This window comes from Seriola lalandi, unplaced genomic scaffold (assembly GCF_002814215.2).
Source record: "Seriola lalandi dorsalis isolate HSWRI2012SDOR001 ecotype SW California unplaced genomic scaffold, Sedor1 jcf7180002054889, whole genome shotgun sequence".
Taxonomy (NCBI): domain Eukaryota; kingdom Metazoa; phylum Chordata; class Actinopteri; order Carangiformes; family Carangidae; genus Seriola; species Seriola lalandi.
The window spans coordinates 472,384-486,203 of record NW_019525441.1 but is presented as its reverse complement, the minus strand read 5'-3'; the positions used below and the strand labels follow the sequence as shown (position 1 = coordinate 486,203).

At 40.0% G+C, this 13,820-nt stretch overlaps 1 protein-coding gene across 2 annotated transcripts in view; it reads right to left on the bottom strand.

The window, feature by feature from the left end:
- The window catches only part of exoc4 (exocyst complex component 4), a 111,164-nt gene that overhangs the window by 73,061 nt on the left and 24,283 nt on the right, over positions 1-13,820 (bottom strand). For both annotated transcript variants that reach the window (XM_023429175.2, XM_023429176.2), the window contains exons 9-10: positions 10,189-10,334; positions 9,950-10,038 (exon numbers count right to left, since the gene is read on the bottom strand). In XM_023429175.2, coding sequence (XP_023284943.1) covers positions 9,950-10,038; positions 10,189-10,334 — 235 coding nt within the window. The remainder of the gene's footprint in view (positions 1-9,949; positions 10,039-10,188; positions 10,335-13,820) is intronic.

Genomic DNA, 13,820 nt, shown 5'->3' with positions numbered 1-13,820 from the left:
AACAACATAACCTCAGACGACTCTCAACGATCGTCATCCACCAGGGGCTCACCTGACCCTAACGACTGTCGTTCACACGGGATAACAACAGGGTCACCTGACCCTAACGACGGTCGTCCACATGAGACCACAACAATGGTCAGGTGAAACCAGTACTTTCACAGGTACTTTGGTGGACCCAAAGTAGGTTAAATACCTGGGTCCTACTCCACTTTCTTGGTCAGACTAGTGCGGACTAGAGAGACCAATACATAAGAACTGATGAAGCCGCTTGGATAAGAGGCGAAACGTCTTCCACAGACAAATATAAGTCCAGTTGCCTTCGATTTAATTTGAGAAAGAGTATTAATGGTTCTTCAAATATGCAGTCCTGCAAACATAAATATCCTAAATGTGTATGAGATGTTTTTGTTCATGTCTCAGTAAAAAAGCCATGTACAGCTTGTGATCACAGTTGTAACCTCTCATTTATAGCCAGTGTGCCACGCTGGGTTTGTGTCTGCATGTTATCAGAGAGATCAACTCAAGAGGATCAAAGACATCTGTGGTCGCCCTGGCTAGATTCTGATTGGGACTGGCAGGAAAACGACAGGGTGATTGGTGTAAATGACTCACAATCACATCCCTCACACAGAAACACATGGTGTAGTATCACAAAGCTGAAAACAAATGGCTGTGCTGGGAAAGACAGCGCGGGCAGAATTTAACATCAAACGCACTCATAGAAATTTGTTTGGACACTGTCTTACACCCGTAACTATTCAAGCTGAAATTTAACTGGTAAGATTCTACAACATCTGCACCTTTTCCAAAGCATGTGCAGCAATGGCTTGCCTACAAATGAGTAGAGTGAGGCGGCGCTCTTCCTTTGATTGAGGCACCTAATCTGTGCCATAAGCCAGCACTGCACATTTCAAGCTAAATTGTGCAAATAGAAAGCAACATATAGAATAATCCAATTTTCACCCTCAGTGGTCTCATTTGTCTGCTGTTGTAGCCGTTATGCTATGAAAATTAGTTTGTGAGTGATCAATTCAGGGAATATTCTCCAAATACATATCAGATATATTTGTGTGTGTGCATGTGTGCGTGTGTGCGTGTGTGTACACACACCTGCAAAGAGATCAGACAGGCAAACTCACAAAGTTGAAACCTGCTGATCTAATAAGATCGGTTTCTGTATCAATAATGTATGAATCTCAGGTCAATTCCGGGCATCCCATTCCACTCAGACTGTCTTCATGTCTGATTGGGTCTTAATGAGAGCCTTCTATTATTAAAATTAATTTGATGGGATGGTATCGGCTGCTCCACCAGCCAGGAGACCAAATCCACTCCTCAGTTGAGAATAAACGGCATAAATAAATGATAGTATAAATAAATTCAGGTGTAAATTGAGTTGGATTAATTATTAAAGGTGTCACTGTGGCATACAATGTGTCTCTATGGTCTTGAGTTTAATGAATGCACATCTGTCAGTTGTGGTATGACAACAATGCACTTCAGTAGCAGAGTGAATATTAATTGTGCAGAATGTGTCTTTTGAGACACGAAGGAGTGTCATCCTAAACATGGGACACTTTTAGGGGCTGGTGAGATTTATGAACAGCTGGAAATTTATGTTGTTTGTCTTTCAAACTTCAGCAATGTCAGTTTGGTTTCCATCTGCCAACTGTGGTGGCAGTGTTAGAACACTTGGTTTGTACAGGGGTTTCATTTTCATTATTAAAAAAAAAAAAAAAAAGCATTCACACAACCGTTTATACAATACAGTGAAAACTGTGTAGCTTTTTGGTTTTGATGCTAAAATAACAATGAGTTACTGTGACTCAGACACCATATTCATATTCATCTTATCTCACACAATAAATCCCCTGAGATTCAATTGAGATCTGCCACCAATTTTTGTAAGCAGGGAAGGTAAAACCATGTATATATTGATGGTAAAAAATGTTCAAACCTGTAACTACAACCTGAACATGAGATCTGAGCGGAATAAGATATGAAATGAGATAAAACATTTATCTAACACACTGAAACGCTGACTGTTTGATTCAATGTTTCATAATGGCAGATGAATCTATTGAACCCCCACAGTAAAAGACATGCTGGTCCGGTGAACTACAAACTCAACTGCCACTTGGTGTGAATGAGTTTGTCTGTCTATATGTATTACCCTTGTTTTAGGGTCATACCCATAATATGACAGCATAATTTCGGTGCTCTTAATACACACACGTGACAGACAAGTAGTACTTACATCGTCAAACTTCAAGCACCACTTAGACCTGTAACCTCTTGAAGGTGTACCACTTAAATAATTGTTACATTTTGAGGAAAACCAGCTCACCCCACTCATAGAGGCTATAAAAACGCAATCTCTTGAATCTGTCAACCATAACAAAGATTTACATATGAGTGATTGAGTGCGTGTGTGTGTGCGTGTGTGTGTGTGTGTGTGTGTGTGTGTGTGTGTGTAAAGACAGGGAGAACTAATCGTCCATAAGACCAGTCTCATCTCATCTTTGATTGAGCTCAGCAGGGAATCAGCCGGCACCCTCTTCTTTACAGGAAGAACCTGCTGCATGCTGGGAAAGCAAGAGGTGTGTGTTTATCTGTCAGGCTACCGGTGAAGCTGCCACAGTGCAGGTGCCAAGGTCTCTACAGACTCTAAGTCCCACATGCTCCTCTTCCACCCTTCCTTCCCTCCCTCCCTCCCTTTTCCATTTGTTCATCTCTCCATCTTCCCCAATCAGCAGGTCTGAGATTAAAAGTAAACACAGAGGTAACAGTCAAAGCCGCCAATAATGACAAGACCAATGCTGATTAAAATTAGCCCCAGACTGGAAAAATACATCAAGTTCTTCCTCTCTGATTAAATGTCTGCACTGTGTAAACTATTACAACCTTGTTCTATTCTCCTTCTATTGTCCTCTACATCCCCCCATTTCTTTTCTTTGTGCTTCCATTTTGTCACTGCTTTGAATGTCTGACTTATCTGTTTGTCCCCTTATCAAGGTGTGGCTCTAAATCTTGATTTCATGTGAAGATCTCATAGCTCTTAATTTTGGCCATGTTTAAAGTGGTAAGAAGAAGTTTGTGAACCTTATGAAATCAGCTGTTTTTTCTGCATTAGCTGGTCATAAAATGTTGAAGAGGAATTTTGGACCATTCTTCCTACAGAGGTGTTTCAGCTCAGACATATTCTTAGGATGTCTGGTGTGAGCCACTCTCAGGTCATTCCAGAGCATCTCTACTGGGGTACGGTGTGGACTCTGACTGGGCTCCTCTAACGGGTGGACTTTCTTTGTCTGAAGTCTTTTTGTAGTAGATTTACTGTTTATAAATGTTTTCATGTTGGTATGCAGTGCTCTTTTTACTCCATACATAGAACTGCGTGTTCTTCCCAAACAGTTCAACCTTATTTTCAACTTTCCATATAACGTTTTCCCAGCTTCAGGCATGTATGTGACATTTTTATGAACAACATGCTCCATGCAACCATGCACACTGATTTGTGTGAGGCAGACTCAACAACAGAGATGTTAACCACCTCGTATGTTTCCCTTAAGACTTAAGCTGTTACTCTGAGGTTCTTTGTCATGTTACTGATCATTCTGCATCGTCTTTGGAGTCATCTTAGCTGGACGCCCATTTCTAGGGACAGAAAGCCCCATAACTAAATAATTTCCATTCATAGACAGTTTGTCTGACTGTGGGACTGATGAATATCTAAACCCTCTGAGGTGACTTTGTAACTTTATGCAAATCAACAATTCTTAATCACAAGTCTTCTGAGATCTCTTTTTTGTGAGGCATGATCCACATCAGTAGATGTTTCTTAGCAATAGCAAACTCATAAAAATCACTCAATGTTTGAGTGATTCTTATAAGACAAAGCAGCTTTGACCTACACTTCAAATCTGATTTCATTGATTGGACCTTCAGGTTTTCTAATTCCTGACTCCAGTTAGCTTTTATCAATGCTATTAGCTGAGAGGTTCACATACTTACATACATACATACCAAAGTATGTATGCAGTAATTATTTAAAACAGACTATTGTAACTTGGAAGAAGATCTCACCATATTTTATGACAAATTTATACATAAATGCAGATCATTACAAAGGGTTCACTTAAATAAAATTGCAGCATGAATAAGACATGCATGCATTGTTTCATGTGGAAAGGCTTTGGTTAATGCCAGAGTAATTTTGGTTCACTCCTGGGCTTATACCAAAATTTATTCCAGCAGCTGTTGCTGGCTTGTGTTTGGATAATCATCTGTGATTCACGTTTTATCTGAAAGTGGAGAGCCAAAACAACTAAATGAACCGAAACAACAAGATATGCAATGTAGTAGTATCAGTTCTGTAAACATTCAGTAAAATGCTGTTTTAGCAGGTCCATAAACACATGACATAACAACAGTGAGTCAAATGATAGCAACTCCAATATCAGCCTTTAAATAAATGCCTGCGATGTCTTTCCCATTAGAATGCTTCTATCCATTAGTTTCCTACCCAGGGGTTGGGTGAGGTACACTAGAGTAAAAACATGTTATTATTATTATTATTATTATTATCATTATTACAAGCCACGGTGCATTTTCCACACTGACTCCATGCTCCACTTTAATTTCAGTGCCAGAGCTACTGTAATTCAATCAGTGGTCCCACAGCAGATGGGGGGGGGTTACGATACAAACATGATGAGTTGAAGATAACACATACAAAATAACTACTGAGAGCCAGGACATCTGCAGGAGTGTGTGTATGTATGCCTGTTTTCCACAATATGCAGAGCTGCTCCATATTTGTGTTCATGCTGAACACAAATACAGGCTTTTCACAGTAATAGCCTGTCAGGTACCAGAGGTACCCTGCATTTTATCTACAAACTCAGTTATGTCGTGCTGGAACAAAGCAATTCATGAAGGTCTGGCACTGCAACAAGAGCGGAAACATCATTTTCTCGTGACATTCCTGCGGTGTACAGAGCTCCAAGTATAGACTTGGTTACAACATGTCATTCAATTACAGCATGTTGTACATGTCATTAATGCCATAACTTTGCACGCATACTTTATGTAGCATACACACACACACACACAAATCCGAGCAGTATGAAAACTTCACATCACTCAGCTTTGTGGGTAACGTTCTTCTATGAATAATGACCAGAAGAACATAGGTTATTCTCATTTTTAAATTGCATATCATGTGCTGTAAAAAAGAAAATGATTTCCTGAGTACTTAAAGTTTCTAAATCACTTCCAATCCAATTCCATGATCAGGTAAATTTATATTTGCCCATACAAATGAACCAAGCACCCTGAAAAAACATGGTGCTAGTACACATTTCATGTTGTCTTTCTTGACTAAATATGAAGTATTCTATATACAATTCTGGATCATTTGACTGACATTTACTTAAGGTGGTTTAATATGAACATACAGCACATGGCCTATCATTTGTTGACTGAGACGTCTATGTTGAGACGCTTAAGCACCAAAAATGGAAGTTGGGCATGAAACAGCAAATCATAACTGAGAAATCAGTGTAGGAAAAAAATAAACTGACTGGGGCATAAATCGCACCTAAGCAGATGTCTGACATTCCAGCATCATAATCCTATAATAATTATTGACTTTTTTACTGACAAAGTTCAATTCCATCTAAGGTTTCTAGCTATGAATATGATAAATCATAATTGCAAGGTCAGTGGAAGTCAAGTATTGATCAACAAGATGAGTGAACAACCATTATCCTTGAACAACAAATGAAGTGAATGAATAATAACTGGAAAGGCTAGTCAGTGATTTTACAGTAAAAATGGATTTAGCGGCCTGGAGTGTGACCGAAGAGTGAGGAACTGATCTGAAAGTGGTTGTTTGGCTGAGAATAAGGTTAATCATGGAAAACATGGGTTAGTTTACCTGAGGAGCTATCTAAATGAAAAAGGTGGGCTATTAGATTCTGTTGTATTTTGGGGGGCAGTAATTGAGGGTGATGTGGAAGCTTCCTCTAATCACCCCATCATCCCTCTGTAAGGTCCAAGCACTTCTTCAAACTGACTTTCCCGAAAACATAATACATTCCTCCGCCAGCAATCGCAATCCTAGTTTGCCAAAAGTGTGCAACGCCACACATCACTTGGCAGGAACATGCTGTTTCTGCTACTTCACCTTACAAACACATACACTGAGAACACATGGCCGTTAACATCTGCCAGCCCCACCCTTGATATCTTACCTACTATTACCTCCACCCCCACGTCTCCCGCTAGACATTTTTCCATTTGCACCTCTTCTCCCTCGCCTCCCTACCTCCCTATTGGGGTGTACAAATCAGCTTGACAAGGAACACCACTTCTGGTTGCCCCCAGCAGTCACTCTCTTCCTCCTGCTTCCTTTCCCTGTTCCTCACTCTCTCATGGGAACATGATGCTATTATACATAAACAAGAAGCCCCTAAAACAACATAGGCTTTTTTCTGCACCTCAGACTGAGCATTAGCTGTTAAGGGGTGGGCAGAGAGGAGCAGTTTGTAATTAGATTGCTTGCATAGAGGACTCAGCCAGACTGTTCTTTTTGTTTGCCGGACACCCTGTGAAGAAGTCTATTTGAATATCAAAAGGAAAACATGGAACGTGTGAAATAGATTTGGAAACGAGTTGATAATGAATACATTTTAGGAGTGGTGGGAGGTCAGAGGTTGGAGAAATGGGAGTATATGTATGTGCCTGCAGGGAAAGGGGGAAGTTTGAAATGTGTATGTTTGCTTACGTGAATGTCGGGGTAAGCGTGTGGTGATAGGCAGGCTTTGTGTACGGCTGTCGAGGAGGGGGGATGTCAATTCAAACATGCCCTGGGGCAAGGCAATATCGCATGAAACGCAATGAACAGCCACGACACAAAGAGAAATAAAATTAAAAAAAAAAAAAAAGGAAAAAAAGAAAATGCTGTTAATGCATTACTGGCTTGGTGCGGTGCGAGACTGCAGTAGTTATTGAGATATATTCACACTTCACCTCCCAGATGACCACTGGGGCACTCGGAGTCATCTGCTGCCTACACACACGACAGACAGGCAATAAAAAAGCAGAGGGTGAGGATGTAAAAGTCTAGTGGTGGGGGGACATGCAGCGGAATAGAGGGGCATGGTTACACATCTATTGCTGGAAAAAATGTTGTTTTCATCATTTATTCATAGGGAATGTGATTGAATCTGGATTAGGTTCTGTGTGTTTCTAAAGTAGTGGTTTGCCGAATATACAAACATACCCACAAACAGTACGTACACATTTAGATGCACAGCTGAGGATCTGCTGTATATATGAACACAATATACTGTACACATTCTAGCTGGCAGTCTCACTAAATGCATTCAAAACGCATATTCCAGATGTGGCTACATATGGAGCTGTAATAAAGTCTTTAGATGAAGTATTGGATTAATTGAAGCATACGAGACATGCTTCAGTGGAGAAGGCAAGCAATTAAGTCCCCCTGCGTGTTTGCATGTGTATATGAGGCATGTGAATATGCGCCAATGCAGCGGTGCGCATGTGTGTAATGATATATGGCGGGTTCTTACAACACTCAGGAGACATAAATTACAGATATTTACAGATATTACAGATTAATTTCATACTCATTAGAGATATGTGAGCGTGGATAGGCTACAAAATCATTACACATTCTATACAAATACTGGTGCTCTGATATTTAGTTACAGACGATCTGGGAACTCGATTTCACACATACATGCAATACTGAGACCTCTCAGAGCTTAAAAAGTATTTTATGTGACACAGCTGGCATCTCCCAAAAAAAGTGAAAAATGCAGCAAGAATAGTAGCAGCTTCGGCACAAACTACAGAATTATTTGTGGTTGCGACTTTGTACTTTATTTAGTGCATGACCATTCTTATGCATTTGTAAACTGAGCATAGCTGGATTTAAAACGAACAATCAAAACTCTTATTTCCAAGACTGTGTTGGTGAGCATTTGAGTTAATAACTATATTGACTTGAAGCAGACCGTTGAGAAAAAAGAGTTTAGGAAACTCCAAGTAGAGAGACTAAGAGACACACATGACTAAGCTTTAAGTGTTGAGTAATCCTGGAGCCAGAAGAACTCATCAACTCAATCTCTTATTTCTAACTCTTTTCCTCTCCCTCCCTCCCTACAGTAAGTTTAATTTGAAGAGAGAGAAAAAGTCCCTTTCCACACCGTCCGTCTCAATACAGATTTTTCTAATTTCTTCCTTCAGAAATCTCTTAATGGCTTCTTTGCTGGACCCTGATGAAAACAATGACTTTTAACCTTCCTCTCCCTCCCTCCTTCCCTCCATCCATCTTTCCCCTCCCTCCATCACAGTCGACTTATTTCACTTTCTAAATGATTTCTTACTCCTTCAATCTCTTTGCAGCCATTCAGGCCCCGGCCTAGGCTTGTGGCCGGTGCTTCACATTGTGACAGGTGAAATGAAAGCCCAGAGAAATCTCATCTTCTTATAAACGCTCCGAGGCATTCAGCCAGTCAAAAAAAATATTTTTTCCCCCTTCTTTCTGAGGCGCCGACAGAAGGAAGAAGAAAAAAAGTGAGCTGTTATTTGGAGACCATTTTCCTTTATCCACAGTTAATCAATGCTGTTCTTTTTGTGGTGATGGTGGGGGGGGCGAGGCTGTATATTTTGCATACATTTACAGACTACCTACTGTATGAGTAGCATTTCTTGTCGAATAACAAACTACAGCCTGCATTGAAATATCTTCTGGAATTTTTATTCAAGAAGCCATTCTTTGGTTGTTAAAAACCTACAGAAGCCTAATTAATACTGCGTTATTTCAATATTTTACTCTCAGTGGTCATAACTACTTGCGCAATTATTGTCCAAGGATCATTTTTGCTTTTCTACAAATCAAAAGCAATTCACAGTTATTGTCTCGCTCCATCTCTCTCCACCTTTTCTATTTTATCCAAACAATGCCATCATGGAGCTTGGTGTTAGAAAAAGGAATGGTACCAGACAAACAGCGCTGTCAGGCAGTGCTGATTAAAACCTTAAGGTCATATGCAGAGAAACAGAGAGCCAGAGAGAGACAGAAGAAGTAGGAGCAGTAGAACAGCAGAGGCTCTCCAAGGTCTGGCTGTGCAGCTCACTCACTGTGCTATTTTGTGTGTGCGCGTGTGGATGTGTGAGTGAGAGGTTTTCAAGGCCTCTCCCTGTTGGTGGATTCTGCAAAGTCACCCTGCTCTCTGCCTCTCGTCAATCTCTCTCTATCACTGTTTCCCTCTCCACATTCCTGTTATCTGCCTTTCTTTTGCGAAGGGTAGCTTCTCGATCTGCAACATGCCCTTCTTATCTCCGAAGCACCTTTTGTTGCTTCTCTCTCATGCTCTCCATTCCAGCTCTCCATCAACCAAACGTGACCAAATCACCCTCATCTCCTTCCACCTTGCCTGTATCCTGTTCCCACTCAAGGCAATATATACACCTGTTTGCCATCTCTTCATAATCTCTGTGCCCATGTATCTATCTGCACGTACCCATTATTTTTGTCTGTTCAATAAGGTTGTAGGTCCCTGTGCTTTCTACTGAGGTCTTCTTTTCTTAGTAATTCCATACACCTCTAACCTTCTCCCTTTTTTCATCCCTCCACCCAGCCCTAACCTTTGCTCTGGGTCTGTGCTGCTCTTTTCTCTCCTGCTTTATCCTACACACTGCAAACATTGTCCAATTTATTCTTCTATCTCTGTCACATTTTCCCCTTTTCCAACATTTCTGTCAATACTTTTCACACCTTCGGCCCTGTCATCTCTTTTTTCCCCTCCCTTCATCTCTCTCTGAACACCCTCCTCCATTCCAGCTGTTCAGGACTCTTCTTTACGCCCCAATTCTCTCCATCCTCAGTTCATCCCTCCGGCCCCCTCCTCACCTTGTAATTCTCCACTCTTGCTGTAGAGTTCTCGCCTCTGCTCTCTCAGGTAAGCACTCATGCTGATGGCATGGGAAGATGATTCAAACCTATGAAACACACGAAAGGTTCAACAAGTTGTCACACAACACAACAATAAAATACAAAATGTAACATGATGTGTAACAACAAAAAGAAACAAAGAACAATGGCCTTGAGTATGAGATGTTAAATAGAATAAGATAAGGTGTGATCCTTACTTAAAGAGCGACTGCTTGGCACGCTGTGGTTTTTTCTTCGCAAAAAAGGCAGCAAACTCACTGCCGGTGCTGGCATAGGTGAGTTGAGCCGATGGCTCGGTGGCACTCCGGCTGTTCTTCACATCAAGATACTCCATCAGCAGAACCTAAACAACACACAGAGCACTGTGTCAAACGCTAAAGAGCATAAGAATCATGGTATAAAAAGTATCGTGGTAATATCTTGATGGGGAACTGGCCTTTAACAAGGTGAAGAAGGTTCAAGTTTTTGTCTTTTCAATCATATGCTAAGTGCTTAGAATGTGACAATGATTTTCTGGGCATTTGTTTTCTGGCAACAATTTGAAGGGACAAGAAAATAAATTACTTTCTTTCAACGACAAGTAAAATGTATATAGCACTTCCACATTGGTGAAACAGTGCTAATAACTCACTTAACAGTGAGTGAAAAGACATCAGGGTCGATAAAACATAGAGATAAATTGAAACCAAGATCACTTTATGGAATATCACATAATAGGTCCTCTAACATATACGTGATATTTTCAAAACTGGGCATCAATCTCAGCTGTCAAAAACAGTATACAGTTACTCACGCAATCCAGTTTATTATTATTCCCAAATTTATCACATCCATATGCTTCTTCCTGATATTACACCTCAGATACTGTAACATGGAGTACTCAAGCTTATTGATAACTTCAAAGTTCCCATTCACAATTCTATCCCGTCAGATTGGCCTGTCCACTCTGTTCATTTGCAGGATTATTCTTGGGTACCTTTTTTATTCACAAGGCCTTTGTATAGCATGTGGTGAAAATATTTCCATACATTTACCATCAGGTTTTGCTCTATTTCTGTAGAGCTCACTGCAATATGAAGCTGAAACCAAAAATGATTGTAGTGTGGTACTGCAAAAACTTTCCTATTAGCCATCTGGTTTGATACTGCTCTCTATTCAGTGTCACTTTGATTGTTCTTGTATTTCCCTTCTGCATTGTTTTCATGTTCTCCCCTTTCTGGTGCCAGCTGTCGTCATACAAACATTCATTCTCAACATTACCTCTCCAAGAATATTTTGCTGAATTATACTTTTAATGTAAAACCGCAATTACAAATGCCTCCTTCAGCATAGATACATATCTAGAATATCAGCTGGAGACATCCTTAGCAGTGGGAGTTGTATTTATCATGGCTTGTAGTATTACGGTGTATTGCAATTTATCACAACATTTTATCTACAAAGCCAATCCAGGAAAACAAAAGAAAATCCATACCCTGGAGACGGAAAAAGGCCACTGACATGACCGGCTCTTTTGATGACCACCGTTAAAATTCCTGTCCTCCATTTTCCTGATCCGTCCACATGATCCATGGTGAAATCCATCAACGTCTTATCATGCTTCATAAAAATCTTATCAACTTCTAACAATAGCAGACGACAAGCACAGTGAAACTCTGGCCAGATAGAGAAAGTTAACTTCCTCTACTCCATCATTATATCTGCACATTCCCTCTGTTGCTTTCACTGGCCCTCATTTTTCAAAATCTCTTAGTGCCTCATCTCTCATTTCTCACATTTCTATTTTCTCTCTCTTGCTCTGCCAACTCGGTTCATCGTTTCCTTTCTCTCTCGCCCTTCTTCATTCTTCTCTCTGTGTGAATACATATGTTCTAAAATAGCCTCCCATATCTAATAGGTTCATAATTTAGCAGGGCCATTTAGCCTGTGTGTGTCTAATTCTAAGGCGCAGTGTGGGTCAGCCCAGAATGGGACAGGAGTAATGGTAGAGCAGATGGAGATCCATCCCGATCATAATGATGTAATTAACGCTGTGGAGAGCACCCCCCGTCATGCATGGGAAAGCCTTCACGTGCTTGCGCTGGTACTAATTCGAGAGCACACACATGCACGTATTTGCAAATGCATAGCCATGAAAAACTGATGCAAAAGCAGATAAGTTGTGGAAAATCTTTGGTTTCAACAACAGCATGTTCATAAGTACATTCAGAGGTTTCAATGGAATATTACAAAAGGGAGGTTGATATTTTTTGTTGAAAATAACTAGAAAAGTATAGGTAGTGCTCCCTGGTAGTGTTTCCTCCATCCCTATTGTTTTATGTACGATTGAATCTTTTTCTGATATAAACTAGTGTAAAAAATCAGAAGCTGTATTGAAATCAAAAGGGTGCTCGTAGTCAACAATCATCCCATTCCAGTTTAAGTGGATTCCAGTTGAAATTAAATATGCTGTGTGCAGGCTCAGAATTAGAAAATATCATTTCTATTAGTATGGTCCCACTATTACAAAACATAATGGCAAATATGGATAAATGGAAATTGATAAACCTCACTTTATGGAGGAAAATTAATACTGTTAAGATGGTTGTTGCTCTACAATTTAATTACATCTCTATGATGATACCAATAACCATATTTGAGGCAATCTTTAAACAATATAACTGTCTGATTAAGGCGCATCTCTGGAACGGGAAAAAGCTAAGAATCAGCCTGAAAAAACAGTTCGCCTCGAGAGCTAATGGAGGACTGGCTCTCTCAAATCACTATTACTGCAGCAAGAACAAGGCACAGATCCTATTACTGTCACCTGTGTATGACCAGCAGCATTTGAAATGAATAAACTTGGAAGACATTGGGCAAATTATGATTCTAACCCTGGGTGGGTAAAGGTGGAAACACACACTTGAATAAGTTCCATCTAACAATATAGAACTATTATCACAGAGGAATACAGCAAAACAGAGAGCGGAAAAAACACAATTTTACAAATCTCCCAATGGGCACGGGCAAGAGAACACAAAATCTTGGGGATATTGCAACAGTATCTCTGTTTATATTGCAATATAAACAGAGATACTCTTGCATATGGAACAGCTTTTCAATCTGTATAGGGAAAAGATCCTTTCAATGGGATACAGCTTCAGCTAAGGAGCAGTGTCAGCAGTGTCTTTGGGTAGTATTTTATAAAAGATTAAAATAAAATAAAAATTCTCACATTAGCATTTGCAAAAGCCTGAGATTAATATGGCAAATGGATCTTGATAGGGAGATTAGGGAAGATTTATTGATGGATTGGATGTGATCTGAAATGTATGGTGGGCTACAGGGAATGCAAGAAGTAATCTCCTCAATTATAAAATTGTACAGCGATATTATTTTACACCCCTGAAACTGTTTAAAATAGGCTTAACCCAAGATAATAAATGCTGCAAATGAAACAAGGACATGGGCACATTCTTACATGTTCTGTGGGAGTGTTCCTTGGTATAGCCTTTTTAGAAAGAGGCAAGAAAAAAAACTTCAGAAGTTGCTCAAACAACCTCTACCACAATCTCCACAGCATTTTCTTTAGGGGATAAATTGTTCGTGCCACCAGAACATTTGGGCAAGCGGTAACAGGCTTTGTTGTAGAATCCAGGCTTATTTTACCTAACTGGGTGAGACCAGAGTGTATGTAGTGGATTAAATTTATGATGAAGACTACTTCTGCCAAATCTGGCATACATTAAATCTTGGACATATCTCTCTCTCTCTCTCTGTCTCTCTCTCTCTCTACATATATATCTTAGAGAGTTTTGTTTTAATTTTTGTGACTGCCTCTTTTTGTTTA